This window comes from Lampris incognitus, chromosome 2 (genome assembly GCF_029633865.1).
Source record: "Lampris incognitus isolate fLamInc1 chromosome 2, fLamInc1.hap2, whole genome shotgun sequence".
Classification (NCBI taxonomy): domain Eukaryota; kingdom Metazoa; phylum Chordata; class Actinopteri; order Lampriformes; family Lampridae; genus Lampris; species Lampris incognitus.
Window position 1 is genome coordinate 84,042,404 of NC_079212.1, and position 19,357 is coordinate 84,061,760.

The window sequence follows — 19,357 nt, forward strand, 5'->3', positions numbered from 1 at the left end:
GGAATAGCCTTCATTTCTAAGAACAAGAATAGACTGTCGAGTTTCAGATGAAAGTTCTCTTTTTCTGGCCATTTTGAGCGTTTAATTGACCCCACAAATGTGATGCTCCAGAAACTCAATCTGCTCAAAGAAGTGCCCATCCAACCAATCCAACTTGTGGGAGCTGCTTCTGGAAGCGTGGGGTGCAATTTCTCCAGATTACCTCAACAAATTAACAGCTAGAATGCCAAAGGTCTGCAATGCTGTAATTGCTGCAAATGGAGGATTCTTTGACGAAAGCAAAGTTTGATGTAAAAAAAATCTTATTTCAAATACAAATCATTATTTCTAACCTTGTCAATGTCTTGACTCTATTTTCTATTCATTTCACAACATATGGTGGTGAATAAGTGTGACTTTTCATGGAAAACACGAAATTGTTTGGGTGATCCCAAACTTTTGAACGGTAGTGTATATATATATATATAGTGTAACATGAGTCCTCGCAGACAAGTGTGAGTCACGAGATAAAAGAATTTATGAGGAGCAATTTTAATTTGAGCGGCTTGTTTACAATGAGTTAAGTGTTTGTCTTGGTGACACGAAACTTGAAAGTCTAAGCACAGCGTCCCACCCCACCCATGTGCTCTGACGTTTCAGTGAGAGAAGGAGGAAAGTATGCGAGGCAACAAAACACAATCCAGCACATCTGTTTAACAGACAGTGAGGAAGACAGCGGCCTTGCTTAGTGTCTCCTTGAGAACACAACAAAAATGCACATAATTTTCGTTGTAAATGAATCATACACAAGTAGTAAGCCCACCAAACGGAGTGGGCTGTTGAAGTGGATGGTGATCAGACTCAGGCGGGAAGTGAGCTACCGGCTGGGCTGCTGCTCTCCTTACTGTTGAGCAGAACACACAACATGATGACTGAACAGCAGCTGCCTCCGACTTACACTGAAACAACACACAAGAAAGCAACAGCTGATTGGCATACAGTGTGTAGGTAAAAGCTTGGTCATCTATCTTCCCAGCACTCCCACAGAGTTGCTCTTGTGTCTTTGGGCGTACTTGGGGTCAAACCAGCACCCTTTGCATTGGCTCTTTAGAAGCTGCTGTCCCCTACTGGTCGTCCTCAGCAGCGCATCCAGCGTTCTTTGACGCTCAGCGGGTAGCCCCTGTCCGCAATCAGCAGCTCGTTCATACGCCAGTACTTGTCTCCTTTAAAGAAGTAGACCCTCTTGTTGGTCCAGGTGAAGGCTGCGTCGGTACCTGGGGGCGCACCAGTGAAGAGCATGGACAGCGGCTTGGGATACATACTCAGATCATTGTTCTTCAGCTCATCCCACTGCCAGTACTTTGAGCCCTGTGTTGGACCATGGAGCAAAGACTTCGTTTTTGTTTTTTGTTTTTCTGTTGTTTTATTGACATTGGTCATAACAGTTAGCACAGTAAACACGACAAGAAAACTGTCTCCTACAGGAGACAATAAAAGTAACTGTGAACTTTGGCTGTTGCCTTAAATGAAGACGTAGCTGTTCCATTTCAAGATTTTCATTGGGAGTGATGAAGAAGGACAGGATTAGGAACAAGTATATTAGAGGGACAGCTCAGGTTGGACGGTTTGGAGACAAAGCAAGAGAGGCAAGATTGAGATGGTTTGATACATGTGTGGAGGAGAGATGCTGGGTATATTGGGAGAAGGATGCTGAATATGGAGCTGCCAGGGAAGAGGAGAAGAGGAAGGCCAAAGAGGAGGTTTATGGATGTGGTGAGGGAGGACATGCAGGTGGCTGGTGTGACAGAGGAAGATGCAGAGGAAAGGAAGAGATGGAAACGGATGATCCACTGTGGCGCCCCCCAACGGGAGCAGCCGAAAGTAGTAGTAGTAGAAATAGTGGTAGTAGCAGTAGTAATAGTGGTAGTAGTAGTAGTAGCAGTAGTAGTAGTGGTAGTAGCAGTAGTAATAGCAGTAGTAATAGCAGTAGTAGTAGTAGTAGTAGTAGCAGCAGTAGTAGTAGTGGTAGTAGTGGTAGTAGTAGTAGTGGTAGTAGTAGTAGCAGCAGTAGTAGTAGCAGTAGTAGTAGTGGCAGTAGTAGTAGCAGCAGTAGTGGTGGTAGTAGCAGTAGTAGTAGTGGTAGTAGTGGTAGTAGTAGCAGCAATAGTAGTAGTGGTAGTAGTAGCGGCAGTAGGAGTAGTGGTAGTAGTGGTAGTAGTAGCAGCAGTAGTAGTAGTGGTAGTAGTAGTGGTAGTAGTGGTAGTAGTAGCAGCAGTAGTAGTAGTGGTAGTAGTAGTAGTAGTAGTAGTAGTAGTGGTAGCAGTAGCAGCAGTAGTAGTAGTGGTAGTAGTGGTAGTAGTAGCAGCAGTAGTAGTAGTAGTAGTGGTAGTAGTAGCAGCAGTAGTAGTAGTGGTAGTAGTGGTAGTAGTGGTTAAGTAGTGGTAGTAGTAGTAGCAGTAGTAGTAGTGGTAGTAGTAGTAGCAGTAGTAGTAGTGGTAGTAGTGGTAGTAGTAGTGGTAGTAGTAGTAGCAGTAGTAGTAGTGGTAGTAGTAGTAGCAGTAGTAGTAGTGGTAGTAGTAGTAGCAGCAGTAGTAGTAGTGGTAGTAGTAGTAGTGGTAGTAGTAGCAGCAGTAGTAGTAGTGGTAGTAGTAGTAGTGGTAGTGGTAGTAGTGGTAGTAGTAGCAGTAGTAGTAGTGGTAGTAGTAGCAGCAGTAGTAGTAGTGGTAGTAGTAGCAGCAGTAGTAGTAGTGGTAGTAGTAGCAGCAGTGGTAGTAGTGGTAGTAGTAGTAGTAGTAGTAGTAGTAGTAGTAGTAGTAGTGGTAGTAGTAGTAGTAGTGGTAGTAGTGGTAGTAGTAGCAGCGGTAGTAGTAGCAGCAGTAGTAGTAGTGGTAGTAGTAGTAGTGGTAGTAGTAGCAGCAGTAGTAGTAGTGGTAGTAGTAGCAGCAGTAGTAGTAGTGGTAGTAGTAGTAGTGGTAGTAGTAGCAGCAGTAGTAGTAGTGGTAGTAGTAGTAGTGGTAGTAGTAGCTGTTCCGTTTCAACACATTTCGTTCCTTGAGGTTTGACCTCACATACCTTGATGAAGACCAACTTCTTATTTTTCTCCAGGTACAAGGCTGCATCTATGTTAGGGGGGATGTTTTTCACCTGTTTGGGGTACCCATAGTCCAGCCGGAAACTGGTGTACCTCCAAATTTTATCGCCTGTGATGAGAACCAGTCACAAAGTGAAGTCAAACGTAAGTAGTGCGACCCCTGAACCAAGATGAGAGGCGGCGAACACATACTGAGGTGTGATCGACCCGGTCACCTTAAAGCACATTACTGAAGTATGATTCAGAGGATGTTGATACTATGTGATGGCAGTACCTTTAAAAAAGTACGACTTGTTGGTTCTCGGAGAGTACACTGCTGCTCTGAGGTTTCCAGGGAGCCCTATCCACAGCTTGTTCACCTGTAAGGGTGCATTGTGTCCCAGATCTGAGACTGTCCATACATAGTCCCCACTGAAAGCAAAGGTTTTTCTCCATGGACCTGGCAGAGACATACTGTACAGTGATCTTCAAACGTGGCTGTGACATGCTGTTCTTTGGAATCATAGTCTGCATCAAATGTTAATAGAGACTGAACAGTCTAATGATTGGTCAGCCTTATTAAAAAACCCATAGGGTGTAGAATTAACCTCCTAATAAGAAGCTCAGTAAAAGCTTGGTGTCCTGACCACTATAACAATGAAAGCTCTACAGCGTACCCAACATGATGGCATCCAGTCTGGCAGTGCAGGGGTCTGGGATGTTGTCCTCTACATCAGGGGTGCTCTCCGTGGGCCGGGGGTGGGTAGGGGTCATGGGGTTAGTCGGTGTGCTGACCACACGTTTACCTATAAACAACATGATAGATAGCGGAAACCTGAAGATCCATTCATGCTTTCGCCACTTAGATTTGAAAACCACATTAATCAGAATCAGAATCAGAATCAGAATCAGAGACACTTTGTTGTTTCGTTTCATGCACTTGCGCACATGAAATGAAACAAAATATAATTTCCCCAGCCCACAGCAGTGCAACACAAACACAAAAACACATATCCAAAAACTACAAGAACACATATCCAAACTAACACATATATCTAAACTACACAGAAAAAGTCACTGCCCGGGAGAACGAACACCAGCCAGGATGACTGTCAGAGCGGCCATCCTGCATGGGCTAGCAGTTAGCTTAGCCTGCCCCGCTTCCGTGCCCTGTCAGATTGCCATCGGTGTTTCCTCTTCGGGCGCAGCTCGGGTCAGGGCCGTGGTCCTTGGGCCCACAGGACGCAGCAGACCAGGCTCCCTCAGCCGATCCAACGTCAGCTCTCCCAGCCAGACACCTTCGACACACCTCCCCACACTCCACATGACGACAATAAAAACACAGTCAAGGCCAGGCGAGGCCGCCGCCAGACCTCCCTCGGTGTTATCAAAACTGCTGGTCTGCATGGGCTAGCAGTTAGCTTAGCCTGCCCTGCTTCTGCGTCCTGTCAGACCGCACTCAGTGTTACTTCTTCGAGCACAGCTCCAGGCAGGGCCGTGGTCCCTGGACCCACAGGATGCAGCAGACCAGGCTCTCCCAGCCAATCCAGTGCCAGCTCTCCCAGCCATCAAACAAAGACAAACTTAGACGCAGATGTGGACAATGACACTGCATGGACGGTACTGGGTGAGGCCGCCGCAAACCTGAATTTGCGCCACCATTTTCCCACACCAGAAGTGGAAACAAGAAATAGTAATAATGGTAATGTTATTAATTATCATTAATTAATTATTACCATTGAACATTACTATGAACATTATGAATCTTACCATTAATTAATAATGGTAATGTTCAAGAAATGAGCAGCTGTTGTATTTGCAAAATTTTCCCTCCTTGCAGCTCACATCAGAGAATGGGGAGCGCTAAAACTTTTGTCCGAAGTGACTGTCACTAACGTTAATTTTCACTCTACACCTGAAAATACAAAGAGAACTAAAAAAAGGAGAGGGGGTGTGTGAGAACTGTAAAAGCAAAGTGGAAATTAAAGTGATGTCAGAGAGGGAATTCAGGAGCTATGGGGGCGTGCGAGGAGATGATCTTGATATGCACCTAGTCTCTGGTTTTTAAAACAAACATTGAGTTTATAACATCATTTGAATTATTCCTTCATTTGTGATGTGAGGGAGGTAACGGCTCAGATTAAAACACATTACAAAAAACGCCCAAAATAAAGCCAAGAAAAGAAACACAGACTCATCTCATGTCATGTCATCTCATCTCATCTCATATTCAGCCACTTCTCTGAGGTCGGGTCGCAGTGGCAGCAAGCGAAGTAGGACACTCCAGACGTCCCTCTCCCCAGCAACGCCCTCCAGCTACCCCTGGGGGATCCCAAGACGTTCCCAGACCAGATTGGACATGTAGTTCCTCCAGCGAGTTCTGGGTCTACCCCGGGGTCTCCTCCCAGTTGGAGGTGCACGGTAAACCTCCAAAGGAAGGCGCCCAAGGAAGCATCCTAATCAGATGACCGAACCACCTAAACTGGCTCCTTTCGACACGAAGGAGCAGCGGCTCTACTCCGAGCTCCCTCTGGATGTCTGAGCTCCTCACCCTATCTCTAAGGCTGAGCCCAGACACCCTACGGAGGAAACTCATTTCAGCCGCTTATATCCACGATCTCACCCTTTCGATCACTACCCAAAGCTCATGACCATAGGTGAGGGTTGGAACGGAGATTGACTGGTAAATTGAGAACTTTGCCTTCTGGCTCAGCTCCCTCCTCACCACAGCAGTCCAGTACAACGTCCGCATTACTGCTGATGCTGCACCAATCCACCTGTCAATCTCTCACTCCGTCCTACCCTCACTCGGGAACAATCTCCTGTCAATCTCCCGCTCCATCCTCCCCTCACCCCGAGATACTTAAACTCCTTCACTTGGGGGAACAACTCATCCCCAACCCAGGGGGAGCAATCCACCATTTTCTGGTAGAGAACCATGGTCTCAGACTAACACAGACAAACTTCCCACTCCACTAATATGGAGTGGGAAGTGGCCATATACCTCCGACTTTTCATCTCCAGATGAGAACACGGTCCTTGTCAGAGTGACTGCCTACACACTGATGAAATATGGATCCTCCCTGCCATCTTCAAACATGGTTTGGCCCCTTTTAACAAGATGAAATAAACTGATGTCTGATTGGTCAGGTTTCAGCCATTCACATTTTATGTACAGTCCACCACGTGAATGAAAAAGCACCTTCAAATAAAAGCTATGATTCCTACAGCTGAGTCCAGAGAAATCCATCACATCTAGAAGACCGTGAACAAGTACACCAAGAATAGTGATCTGACAGCTTATGCCTGTGATGAACTCAATCGTGTCCCTACTTGGCACACTCACCATATAATGCCTGGATGCCTCTCACATCATCCATGTGCAGCTTGAAGTTGGCCCGGTAGCCAGAGTAGATGGGGCCCATCAGAGCACTGCTGTACTGTGAGTGACCCAAACCCAGGGCATGGCCGATCTCATGGGCAGCTACAATACGTAGATTAGTACCATAGTTCCCTCCCTCGGTCCAGTACTCATCCTCATCAAAATGAACAATACCAGATTCTGGTGATTCAGCATGGGCTAGTACATGACCTGCAGGGGGTATAAATAAACAGCAAGGTAGTTGTTAGTACTCTAAGTGGCATGTGACGCAAGGCCCAGAAATAACAAGCATAAAACAGAGAAACAAAAAAGCAAACTCACCACGGCCATCAAACGGGACTGGGCAGGAGGCGTCGTCCTTATGAAAGGAGATTCTAATGTCTGCTCTTCCATAATGAACCTCTCTGAAATTCAGGGGAGCCACATCGCTCCAGTACTTGAAGGCCGAGTGGATGGCTGCCTTGGTCGCTGTGTGTCTCAGGTCTGGTGTGTAGTTCTGAATGCGGTAGGTGAGGTTCCTCTTGCGCCAACGACCTGGAGGAGAGAGCTCTTACATGTTACTCTCTCACCAACATAAATACATATTCAGATTCTAACCAGGTTCGAATTGGAAACGTTATCTTTCTTCTTCTTTTTCACTTCAACTTTGGCTCAGAAAACTGATAACTGGATAGTTTTCAATTTCTTTATGGACGGGAATGTCTGGGACAGGCTTCAAATGCTCAAGCCTTAGCCCAGAAGATCAGAGGCTTGCCATGTCTCATTCCACCACGAACTCCAGATGAAATTCAGATTGTGATAGTTTTTCAAAGGGTTTTGAATAAAGATTGAGGTATTTCACTCATTGGTTGGCTAGACTTGTCCTTCGTCATATTCTATTATACTTTTACTGGTGCATTTAGAGAATAATAATAATATAACAAAATAAATGTTGTAACCCCTTTCTCACTTTTCAAAAAGGCGTCTCACCTAGTAAACGGAATTTGTGAGTTTTCTTGTTGAAGGGGTCTTCAATACCACAGCGTGGCTGCCTCATCACCTCCAGGGTGGCGTCATCTATTTCTCCAGTGATAGGAAGATCGTTGGCTTGCTGGAACACCCTGAGGACAGTGGTGGCAAACAAGGATGTTTAAATAGATCCAATTTTCATTGAGGCACATTTTGCAGATTGTATCACAAATAAGGCCACATGCAGGAACGAACACTTGTCCCTGAAGGGCAATTAGTATTCCCCCCCCTTTTCTCCCTAATCGTATTTGACCAATTACCCCACTCTTCCGAGCCATCCCGGTCGCTGCTCCAGCCCCTCTGACTATCCGGGGAGGGCTGCAGACTACCACATGCCTCCTCCTATACATGTGGAGTCACCAGCCGCTTCTTTTCACCTGACAGTGAGGAGTTTCACCAGAGGGACGTAGTGCGTGGGAGGATCACGCTATTCCCCCCAGTTCCCCCTCCACCCGAAAAGGCGCCCCGACCGACCGACCAGAGGAGGCACTAGTGCAGCGACCAGGACACATACCCACATCCGGCTTCCCACCCGCAGACACGGCCAATTGTGTCTGTAGGGATGCCCGACCAAGCCGGAGGTATCACGGCGATCCCCGTGTTGGTAGGTAACAGAATAGACCGCCACGCTACCCGGATGCCCCCTCGGGAAATTTGTAATCTTGTGTAAGGACAACATAAAAACAAACACAAGATGACAAATAGACTCGGTAACACTGCATCAATGAATAAGCATCATCATCGGAAAAGCATTAAAATCAATACAACGATGAATATCCTGTCATCCCCTTACATAAAGTATGATCAGCATACTATTACACTCAAACTACTACAATAGTGGCAACAACATAATCAGCATCAATGGAAACATCATCCTACGTGTAGGCCTACATAGTCATGACGGGCGAGCTACCCCCTCCTCCTGAGTTGAGGAGGGTAATGGCTGTGCCGATGAATGAGAGTTTGTGTCTTTCTGTCTTGGCTGAGGGGAACCTGAAGCGGGTGGCAGAGGGTAGGGATGAAACTCCCGGTAGAGAGGGAGAGGGCTACTGATTGAGAGGGAGAGGGCTACTGATGGAGAGGGAGCGGGCTACTGATGGAGAGGGAGAGGGCTACTGATGGAGAGAGAGAGAGGAATACTGATGGAGAGGGAGAACGCTACTGATGGAGAGGGAGAACGCTACTGATGGAGAGAGAGAGAGAGAGGAATACTAATGGAGAGGGAGATGGCTACTGATGGAGAGGGAGAGGGCTACTGATGGAGAGAGAGAGAGGAATACTGATGGAGAGGGAGAACGCTACTGATGGAGAAGGAGAACGCGACTGATGGAGAGAGAGAGGAATACTAATGGAGAGGGAGATGGCTACTGATGGACAGGGAGAGGAATACTGATGGGGAGGGAGAACGCTACTGATGGAGAGAGAGAGGGCTACTGATGGAGAGGGAGAGGGCTACTGATGGAGAGAGAGAGGAATACTGATGGAGAGGGAGAGGGTTACTGATAGCTGTGGCGATGAATGAAAGTTTTTGTCTTTCTATCTTTGCTGAGGGGAACCTGAAGCGGGTGCCAGAGGGTAGAGATGAAACTCCCGATGGACAGGGAGAGGGCTACTGATGAAGAGGGAGAGGGAGAGGGCTACTGTTGGAGAGGGAGAATGCTACTGATGGAGAGAGAGAGGAATACTGATGGAGAGAGAGGGCTACTGATCTACGGGTCGACCCGTAACCTGTGGGTCAAACAGTGACAAAGCAGGGCTCCGAGTAAGTTATCAATAACTTTAAGAAACATTGTGTGTGATAGGTTAGGGCTGTGCATTACCACTCCACCCCCACCCCCCCCAAATTCTCTGTCCGTCACACAAACTAGACTACAGCAAAGTCAGCAGTGTTACACTGTGCAGCACTGCTGACTTTGCTGTAGTCTAGGCTAAATGTGGAGGTTTGCGGGTCGGATCGGGTTTGGGTGGTTAACTAACGAACATTTTAGCAGTTGGGTGGTGTGGATTGGCTCTAATAATGGATCGGGTGGGTGCGGGTATTAAAAGACCTGACCTGCACATCACTAGTGAGTGCAGTCAGACAGGATGGAGTGAGCCCTCCTCACCACCTGACTGTTATACAGAACAGACAGGCTACTCTGCTGGACACCTATCATTTTACTGCTTGCGTTCACTGTTTTAGCCAGGGCATTCTTGGATTTGATATTTAGACTGCCATACCAACAGATGAGGGGAAATGATAAACTTGATTCTATGTAGGATTTGAAAGAGTATCATTATTAAGAGTATTATTATCAGGGACCTGTCAACATGAAACTTAGTGAGTTTCCGTAGGCAGAAGTCATCGCTGACGTCTCCTACCAACCCTTTCAGTATTTAATTGAAAAGTGAGATGGTTATCGACGATTAAAGCAAGGTATTTATAGGTGAGAACAGATTCCACCTCTTGACCCTCAGCGATGTTCCTCTGAGTGGGAAGAGGATGACGTCTAAAGTCTATGCACGTGTCTTTTGACTTTGATAAATTTAATTGAAGGAATGAGTTTTCGCCCCAGTTAAAAAAAAAAATCAACCACAGGGCCACGACTTGATTCATCATCGCGGAGGAGACTAACTATAACTGAGTCGTCTGCAAACTTGAGGATATCTCGGTTCTCAAACTGGCTCTGACATGAGTGGTGAGAGGACTCACCTCTGCGGTGAACCATCTCATCTCATCTCATTTCATCTCATCTCATCATCAGCCGCTTCTCCGGGGACGGGTCGTGGTGGCAGCAAGCTAAGTAGGGCACTTCAGACGTCCCTCTCACCAGTAACGCCCTCCAACTCTTCCTGGGAGATCCCAAGGCGTTCTCAAACCAAACTGGACATGTAGTCCCTCCAGCGAGTTCTGGGTCTACCCCGGGATCTCCTCCCAGTTGGACGGAAAACCTCCAAAGGAGGGCGCCCAGGAGGCATCCTAATCAGATGCCCGAACCACCTCAACTGGCTCCTTTCGACGTGAAGGAGCAGCAGCTCTACTCCGAGCTCCCTCTGGATGTCCGAGCTCCTCACCCTATCTCTAACGCCGTGTTCACACCGAAAGACACAAAATAGTTTCGCGCGACAAAGTCAATGCAGACGCGCGACGAGGGGCGACAAGCCGCTCTGTCGCTCCGGGCGACACGATTCGCGCTGTAGGAGCGACGCGATGACGCGGAGCAACAATCGCTCGAGGCGATTTTGTAGTTGAAATATTTTAACCACAGCGACATTTTCGCGCTGACGCTGTGCGCGAAAGCCAATCAGTGTCGAGAGTCGAATGACGTCACGATTCCCGCTTGTTCATTCGAAAAAAACTGAGAGAAACGAGGCGGTGAAATTCCCCGAGCTCTCGGCGTCTCCTGATCGTCTCATGAACCCACACACGACGGCGTTTGGTTCTCCTGAGGGACCTTCTCAACAACACATACAGAGCAGCAATTCGCAGTATACCGGCCATGGTTAATGACGGACACAAATGGCGGAAAGACGTTGTCGGTATAACATTAGCCCCTCCTCCTTTTTCCCTTCTGTAGCGCGAGTGTTTTTGTGGCGCGACAAAACGCGAGTAGCGCGACGCGAATTATTGTGTGTCTTTCGGTGTGAACACGGCATAAGGCTGAGTCCAGACACCCTATGGAGGAAACTCATTTCAGCCGCTTGTGTCCGCGATCTCACCCTTTCGGTCACTACCCAAAGCTCATGACCATAGGTGAGGGTTGGAACGAAGACTGACTGGTAAATTGAGAGCTTTGCCTTCCGGCTCAGCTCCCTCTTCAACACAACGGTCCGGTACAACGTCCGCATTACTGCTGATGCTGCGCCAATCCGCATGTCAATCTCCCACTCCTTCCTACCCTCACTCGTGAACAAGGCCCTGAGATACTTGAACTCCTTCACTTGAGGCAACAACTCATCCCCAACCCGGAGGGGGCAATCCACCATTTTCCGGCAGAGAACCATGGCCTCAGATTTGGAGGTGTTGACTCTCATCCCGGCCATTTCACACGCAGCTGCAAACCGCCCCAGTGCGCGCTGGAGATCGCGTTCTGATGAAGCCAACAAAACCACATCATCTGTGAAGAGCAGGGATGCAATTCTGAGGTTCCCACACTCCTCACCTTGGCTGCGCCTTGAGATCCTGTCCATGAATATCACAAACAGAATCGGAGACAAGGGACAACCTTGCGGAGTCCGACACCCACCGAAAACATGTTTGACTTTGTGCCGAGAATGCGGACACAGCTCTCGCTTTGGTTATACAAGGACCCGATGGCTTGTAGCAACTGCCCCGTACCCCATAGTCCCGCAGTAGCCCCCCCCCCCCCCGCCCAGAGTGCCCCGGGGTACATGGTCGTAAGCCTTCTCCAAGTCCACAAAACAAATGTAGACTGGCGGGTCACACTCCCATGCCTCCCTCAGCACTTCCCCAAGGGTAAAGAGTTGGTCCGTTGTTCCACGGCCAGGAAGGAATCCGCATTGTTGTTGTGTTTTGCTAAGGGACCACTCGAAGACACACGTCTGTTAGCATACGCTTCTTTACTTCAACCACTCACGTCACACTCCTCCCCTCTTACAGTCACTTACATCCTATCTTGTCCTCTAGCTCCCCCTACTGTCCTCCAACTGCATCAACTCAAGACATCACATATCCCCTTTGCAAAAGATAGCATTTCCATCACCAACTATCAATCACTTCGGTGCTTATGCTGAACTGTATAAGCTATGAACAGTCTTACAATAACAGCAGAATACCTTGGCCATAAAACAAATAATAGTTTCGAAATAACAGTCTCATACCAACAATAGGCTACTCTTGTTTTAGTTTACCGTCCTCACATAACATAGTCCTGTGCCCAAGCCATCGGCCTCCTGACCCTGACCTCTCGCAGAGGGGGCTGAGCATGTAGTGGGTCAGGCTGGACTCGGCTACAGTCTGTGTCAGGCCCCTCGGGAGGAAGAGCCTGCCCAGGGTCTGCGTGACCATGAAGGGGTAGGGCTGACGTGATAGGATGCATTCCAGGCGCGCCCATCAGACTGTCTGTAAGTGTACTGGCCTCTTTGCTCATGTACCTGAAGAGGGCGAGAATACTTTGACTGTCTCTTGCGTAGTATAACTCTGACCCAAGCCCCAGGAGGTGCACTGCTTTTGCCCTTCTCTTCTTGTCTGCATACTCCTTCATCTTCCTCTGCTTCTCTTTCACTGTTTGTGCTGTGTTTTGTGCTTGTAGGGATGTGACAGGCTGTGGTTTGTGGAGGCCTGTCACATGGAGTTTGGTGTGCATCTGACATCTGTGCAACAGCTCTGCAGGGGAGTGTTGAGTGGTGGCATGCCTGGTTGCCCTGTAGACCTGGAGAAAGTCTCTAGTTGATGCTGTCCACTCCTTTCCTTCTATTTTCACAGTCAATAGACTATCCTTCAGACAACGATTAAATCTCTTAATTTCCCCATTGGCCTGGGGGTAGTTGAGTGAGGAGTGTTTGTGTGCAATTCCCCTGTCCTTGAGAAAAGATTCAATTTCCTGTGAAATCAGTTGACTACCATTGTCTGAGATTAACTCGTTTGGGTTTCCTTCCCTGCTGAACACTGTAGACAGGAAGTGGATCACCGATGCAGAAGTAACTTGGGACATGAATGCAACCTCAGGCCACTTACTAAAGTAATCTATGAGGGTAATAGCAAAACGGCAACCAGGGGCTGTGGACTCAAAAGGGCCTACAATGTCTATTGCTACTTTTTCCCATGCAGCATCTGGGAATGGAACAGGTTGCATAGGCATAGTATGTGTAACAGCTGTCTTGTCATGCTGCTGACATGTGAGGCAAGATTTGATTGTGGCTTCGACTTGTGCATCCATCCCAGGCCACCAGTAGAGGTCCCTGAGACGTTTCGTTCTGATGATGCCCTGATGTGTCTCGTGAGCCAGTCGTATCAGTTGTGGCTGCAGTTGCTGTGGCAACAGTAGACGGTGGTCTCCCCGCAGGACACATCCGTCCACTACGGACAGTTCTGCTCTCAGTCTTTAGTAGGGTGTCAGTGTTGGATCCAGACCTGAGTGTGGCCATCTTGTGGCGATGAACATGCGCAGCTGTGACTGAACAGGGCATGCCTGACAGGCCTCCTTGAATTCATCTGCAGACACAGCTGAGAAGCTGCCGATGAGTGCCACCACCTCCAGCTCGTCCTCCTGCCCCTGATCAGCAATTAGCAACGGGAGCCTGGACAGACAGTCAGCTGTGACATTTTCTGTGCCAGGTCTATACTGCATGTCATAATTAAACGACAGCAACCTAACCGACCACCTAGCTATACGCATACCAGCTCTGTCCAGCCCCTTAGAGGAGAGTAGTGTAGTGAGGGGGTTGTGGTCTGTACGTAATGTGAAGCGTCTGCCCCACAGGTAGGTCCTCTATTTCTCTGTAGCCCAGACACACCCCAAAGCTTCTTTCTCGACCGTGGAGTACTTCCGCTCTGCTGATGAAAGCATGCATCACGTGAACGCCACTGTTCTCTCGGAGTTGTCTGGGTATATTTGAGTCAGCACAGCCCCAACCCCATAATCTGAAGCATCAGTGGTTACGATGGTGGGCAGATCAGGGTCAAACAAGGTCAGCACGGGACTGTGTACAATCAACTGCTTCACTGTTTCAAAGCTCTGCTGTGCACTTGCGGTCCAGACATATGCAGCATCTCCTCGCAACAGGCTGCGCATACGCTCCACCATTGAGGAGTAGTTGGGAATGAACTTTCCATACCATGAAGTGAGCCCCAGAAAGGAGCGGAGGCCAGAGGCATCCTTGGGGGCAGGTGCCTGCAACATTGCCTCCACATGACAGGAGTCTGGCTGTATCCCCTCGGCTGACACCCTGTGGCCCAGGAAGCCAAGCTCTTCCTGCCTGAATTTGCACTTTGCCATGTTCAGTTTCAGTCCTGATGCATTGATGGCCTGGAGTACTGCTCGGAGATGGGCATCATGTTGTTCCCTGGTTTTCCCATGGATGATCACATCATCCAAGTAGCATTGGCACCCGGGTAAGTCTTTCAGTATGGTCGTCATCATCCGCTGGAAGCGGCTAGGCCCTGAAGCCAGTCCATATGGGACATGTTTAAACCTAAAGAGACCCTTGTGTGTGATGAAAGCTGTGAGATTTCTGCTGTCCTCATGGAGCAGTACCTGATGATATGCACTCTGCAGGTCCAGTGTAGAGAAAGCAGTTCCCCCTCTGAGCTTTGAAAACATTTCCTTCATGTGTGGGAGAGAGTAGCTGTCCACCACTAAAGCCTAGGTTCCCTTAAGTCCACACATAACCTAATAACTCCCTCTTTCTTTGCGGTCACTACAATAGGGGAAACCCACTCTGATGACTCGATAGTCTTTATAATGTGCTGTCTTTGAAGATTCTCAAGCTCCTGCGTAACTGCACCTCTCACTGCAAAAGGTAGGCGGCGCAGTCTTTGCTGAATTGGGGTCACATCTGTGCGCACTTTGATTTTTTGAACAAATCCTTTTGCATAGCTCAGTGTCTCCCTATTGCCCTGTTCTGAAATGGATGAAACAGCCTCTGGGTGACATGTGACTGGGGAGCAGGTCAGACTTGCAACCTGACCATTCACTATCTGCATATCAAGTTCAGCAAACAAGTCTCTGCCTAAAATGGCCGTGCCCAAGTTTGCAACGTATATCTCACTCCTCTTACTTTTACTGGCGTATGACACAGTGGCATGTAGAGTTCCACTCACAGGAATAGGATTGCCTCTGTAACTCACAAGTTTCAGTATCGGTGTACTCAGTGGGGCGTTTGGGAAAAGTTGCATCAACATTGCATTGGGAAGGATTGAAACAGCAGAGCCCGTGTCCAGCATAAGTTCCACATTTTGTGTTGTCTGCCCTCAACAGCCATCTGTACTGTGCACATTATCTTATTCCCAGTGTGAGCTACAGCGTCTACATTTAATATAGTCACTTCAGGCACAGGGCTCTCTACTTGTTCCACATCATCTGTGATTCCACTTACTCTCTTTCGCCCCCTACACACCTTTGCAAAATGCCCCTGTTTCCTGCAGTTATTACAGTGGGCCGTCCTGGGTAGGAGGCTTTACGGTCGCGTGCTTCAGATGTGGAACCCGTATCTCCTGCACCGCAGGCGACAACGTTAACCGGTCGACTAAAGGGTCCAACCCGTTAGCCAAGGACCAACGTGTCAACTTATCCATGCACGTTACACTACCCCCTCTTTCGGGAAGCGCGTCCCCGCGCTTCAGCATATCAACTCCCTCACGCCTCTGGGCGCACACGCTACCGATGACCTCACGAACCAAAATTCAGGGGGGGGGCAGTTCGGGAACCGCTACAGCTGGGACGCGAACCCGTGTCTCCTGTACCACAGGCGACAACGTTAACCAGTCGACTAAAGGGTCCGACCCGTTAGCCAAAGGCTGACGTGTGTACTTATCCATGCACATTACATTTTTTTGTATTGTAGGATACTGAACATGTTGAAAACGGGGGCATATCTGCTACAGATAGCGGGGATGTTGTGGAAGGTAATGGGGACGTTATTAGAAAAGTTGCATTGGACAGCATGCTCTTTCCCACCATGGGTGTAAAGAGTAGGCAGACAGGTAAGGTCGGTTCTGTGGCCATTCAAAGGGGGAAGCTGAGACCAATGCAAACCTACGTGTGTTATCACTGGCTTGTCTAAAAGCTTGCTGGTTAACTCTAAAAAAAATGCAGCAAACTCTAGGGGCAGCTGGGAACTGCCACCACAGCCAAGACGCGAAACCGTACCTCCTGCACCGCAGGCGACAACGTTAACCAGTGGATTAGAGGGTCCGACCCGTTAGCCTAGGGCTAGCGAGTCTATTTATCCTGGTCGTAACAACACTTTCCTTATTACGTAATAAGCCCACTTTTCATCAATCCAGGTTTCACAAGCAACATGAAAGTCCTCGTAGAACACGTTTGGGCCAACAAAGGAAATGTCATAAAAGTGTATACGGTCAAGTATGAGATTAAAACTTCTCCATTTGTGACGCACCCTAGAGGTCGACCTCAGAACACTTTTGTGGGCATGCTCACGAAGACTTAAAATGTGCTTCAGACCTTTATGGACAATTTTATGTTTGGCTGCTTTTTTTTGGTTTTGTTAAGATTTGATTGGGTGATAACAGTCGAACCATTTGATTTATCAAATATCTGTAAATTGAAGAGAGAAAAAGACCCCCTAGGTGGGTCACACAAGATTCATGTGACTCAGATGAACAGTCTAGTTAGGATAGCAAAGAAAAGTTGTTTTTAAAAGATTTCAAATCAGCAAAAAACTGGAAAATAAATGAAATATCTGTTCTGGACTCAACTGTTCAAAAGAATCTTATTTGTATGACAAGCAATTAAGAAATGACTTACTCGTTTGTTAAAGATCAATGAGACTTTGAATCTACCTAAATGTCCTACAAGGTGCTTGGAGCTTTCATAACAAAGGCAGAAAACATACTTGCAAGTGGAGTCTCAACTTTTCCTCCCACACACAATAAATATTACACAATTATCATTAGTTATGAAGAGCGTCCTACAGCCTGTGAGTAGGCCCTGTGTGTCTCCCTCTCGCTAGGTGCCTCTGCTTTACCTGAGAGCTTCAACAACATCTTCCAGGTCGGCCCGGACCTGCGGGTCGATGGGGTTGTTCAAGTAGCCGTACTTCTTCAGATAGGCCTTTGAGATAATGAAAGCACACCAAGAAGTTGAGAAGTTGCATTACAAGGGGAATGCTCTTGTCATACTGCCCCTACGTGTGTTCACACCGTAAACACGTGGCTTCTAAATGGATTGCAAGGTGAAAGGTACTTACTGAATGTGTTGCCAGTGAGTGTGAAGCTTTATTAAACTCAGTGCTGTAATGTTACCTTGGCTTCATCCAGTTCTATCCATTCCACCACCGGTGATGCTGCGCAGAGCCCTAGTGTGATGAGCAGCGTGAGGGAGCGGACACAGGTCATCTCCATCTTCACTCAGACTTGAAGGCCGACACGAAGATCTCAGCAGTGCAGCTTGCGTGCAGCAGCAGGCTTTCCCGTCTCTCTCTCTGCGAGTGTTGTAGCACTTTTAAGTCCAACAGTGAATGAGTCAGCCTCAGGCAACGATGAGGCATTCCACAAAAATGGGAATTACAAGAGCCGGCCAATGACGCCTCCCAACCCAGCCCCCATAAACCGTGCAGCTGTGACTCAATCCATGCAATGGCTCATCGACCGGCTCTGCAAACAGCAGGATCGTTTTAGTCTTGACTTTCCCAGGCCAATTACATCTATTTTGGTCTATAATCTTCTAAAAACTAGTGCAGGGAGTTTTTTTGTATGGAAACTTTCAGTTACTCTCATGTATTTATCTCTTCTGTATGTCCTCTTATGTATTATCATGGGCGGATTTCTGGCATCATACTCCCCCAGGCACCTCACACAGGTTAATACTTGACACAAAACACGGACGCACTGACTTTTATTAATTGCGTAGCTTTGCACGCACAGAGGTAATTTTGCTGTCACAGAAATTACTATTTAGAAGAGGAAACAGCCTGGCTGCTCGCCTCCTAAAGTGGTCTGATGGCAAACAACATGTACCCACATATAAAACTGATGTTGACTTTCAATTGACTATATTTCTAATTTGACCCCCCCCCCAAAAAAAATCAAAATGTTTGATAGGCAGTTGTCATACTTTTACTATATATTTTCCATAGGAGGGCATGCATTCTGCAAATGCCCAGAGAAGAGATGCACCTACTGCACAGGCTCTGGTGTGCAGCAAGTAGCACAAAAGCAGAAGAACAGATGAATAGGCTGGATGACCTAAAACGCTGGCTTGTGAACTGGCTTGGCTTGCACTCAATACAAACCCCACTGTGTGTGTTATGTGTGCGTGTGTGGGTATAGTGAGAGCGTATTAGCCGTCACCACAGAGGCCATTTCACTGGAAGAAAGGAGCAGAGATGGGGAGCGGTAAGCGGGAATGAATAAAAGGTTGGGCCTCCGTGTAACCTTAGTTTTAGTGTCTGCTGTACCTTTGGCCACACAGACCAGTGTCCTACTTTTCTGGGCTTTGTCTCTTATTCACTTCATATAAGCGGATGTTCGTCATGCTCTTTCCCAACTTGGCCTCTCTTCTCTGACGTACTGTGCTGTCCTCACATTGAACGGAGGGATGAGGGGGTGCAGAGCTCCAGACCAGATGTACTGATAATACCGGTGTAACCGAGGGTCTGCACAAACTGTCCTTCACAGATCACCCAGCTGCTGTCTGAAATAAACAAAAATAAGTCAGTTCATCCCTAAACAACTGGAGCGGTGAGACGTAAACACGTCCGCTTTCTCTGGTCAACACAAGACTGCTTACCACAAATGTAGTCATCTCTGAGTCAGAGCAGAAGCAGGGCAGGCGGATGCATGCAGAAGATTTACAACACCACGATAAGAAGAAAAATGCATGCCCAGCACTTTCTCAGCAGCACACGAGGTATTATTAAACACAAGGTACCTCGGTAAGAACAAAATACAGGCTGATTCTCTTTCTCAATTACCTAAATCGAAGAGTTTTCTTGTTATTGCTTTATTTTTTTCCTTCTGTCACCGCTCATTTACCATCTTTGTAACCCTCCAGCCCTTCTTTCGCTTAGCTTGCTCTCCTGCCAACTGGACCAGCCTCATTCTTTCCAGGAAGCTGTGTCAGCCAGTTCATGTTCCACATCCTGTCATCACACTATATATATATATCCATCATTATCCAGAAGAGCATTTGTGAGGTCAGGCACTGATGTTGGATGAGAAGACCTGGCTCGAAGTCTCCGTTCTAGTTCATCCCAAAGGCGTTCGATTGGGTTGAGGTCAGGGCTCTGTGTGACGT

The 19,357-nt window shown here is 47.8% G+C and overlaps 1 protein-coding gene across 1 annotated transcript; it reads right to left on the reverse strand.

Moving 5' to 3' along the window:
- Positions 1–512: 512 nt before the first annotated feature.
- Positions 513–17,527, reverse strand: mmp19 (matrix metallopeptidase 19). Its single transcript, XM_056274283.1, has 9 exons — positions 17,365–17,527; positions 17,088–17,173; positions 7,401–7,531; positions 6,753–6,965; positions 6,396–6,641; positions 3,727–3,855; positions 3,345–3,509; positions 3,052–3,179; positions 513–1,347 (listed from the first exon to the last, which is right to left on the reverse strand). Exons 1-9 carry the CDS (start codon positions 17,461–17,463, stop codon positions 1,117–1,119), a joined length of 1,428 nt encoding a protein of 475 aa, XP_056130258.1. The 5' UTR covers positions 17,464–17,527; the 3' UTR covers positions 513–1,116.
- Positions 17,528–19,357: the final 1,830 nt, after the last annotated feature.

Coding starts and splice junctions, on each gene's coding strand:
- mmp19 (XM_056274283.1), bottom strand. CDS start 17,463: ATGGAGATGACCTGTGTCCGCTCCCTCACGCTGCTCATCACACTAGGG. Junction 3,510..3,726: donor ACTGGATGCCATCATGTTGG/GTACGCTGTAGA, acceptor TGTCTCTGCCAG/GTCCATGGAGAAAAACCTTT. Junction 1,348..3,051: donor AGAAGTTGGTCTTCATCAAG/GTATGTGAGGTC, acceptor GGTCCAACACAG/GGCTCAAAGTACTGGCAGTG.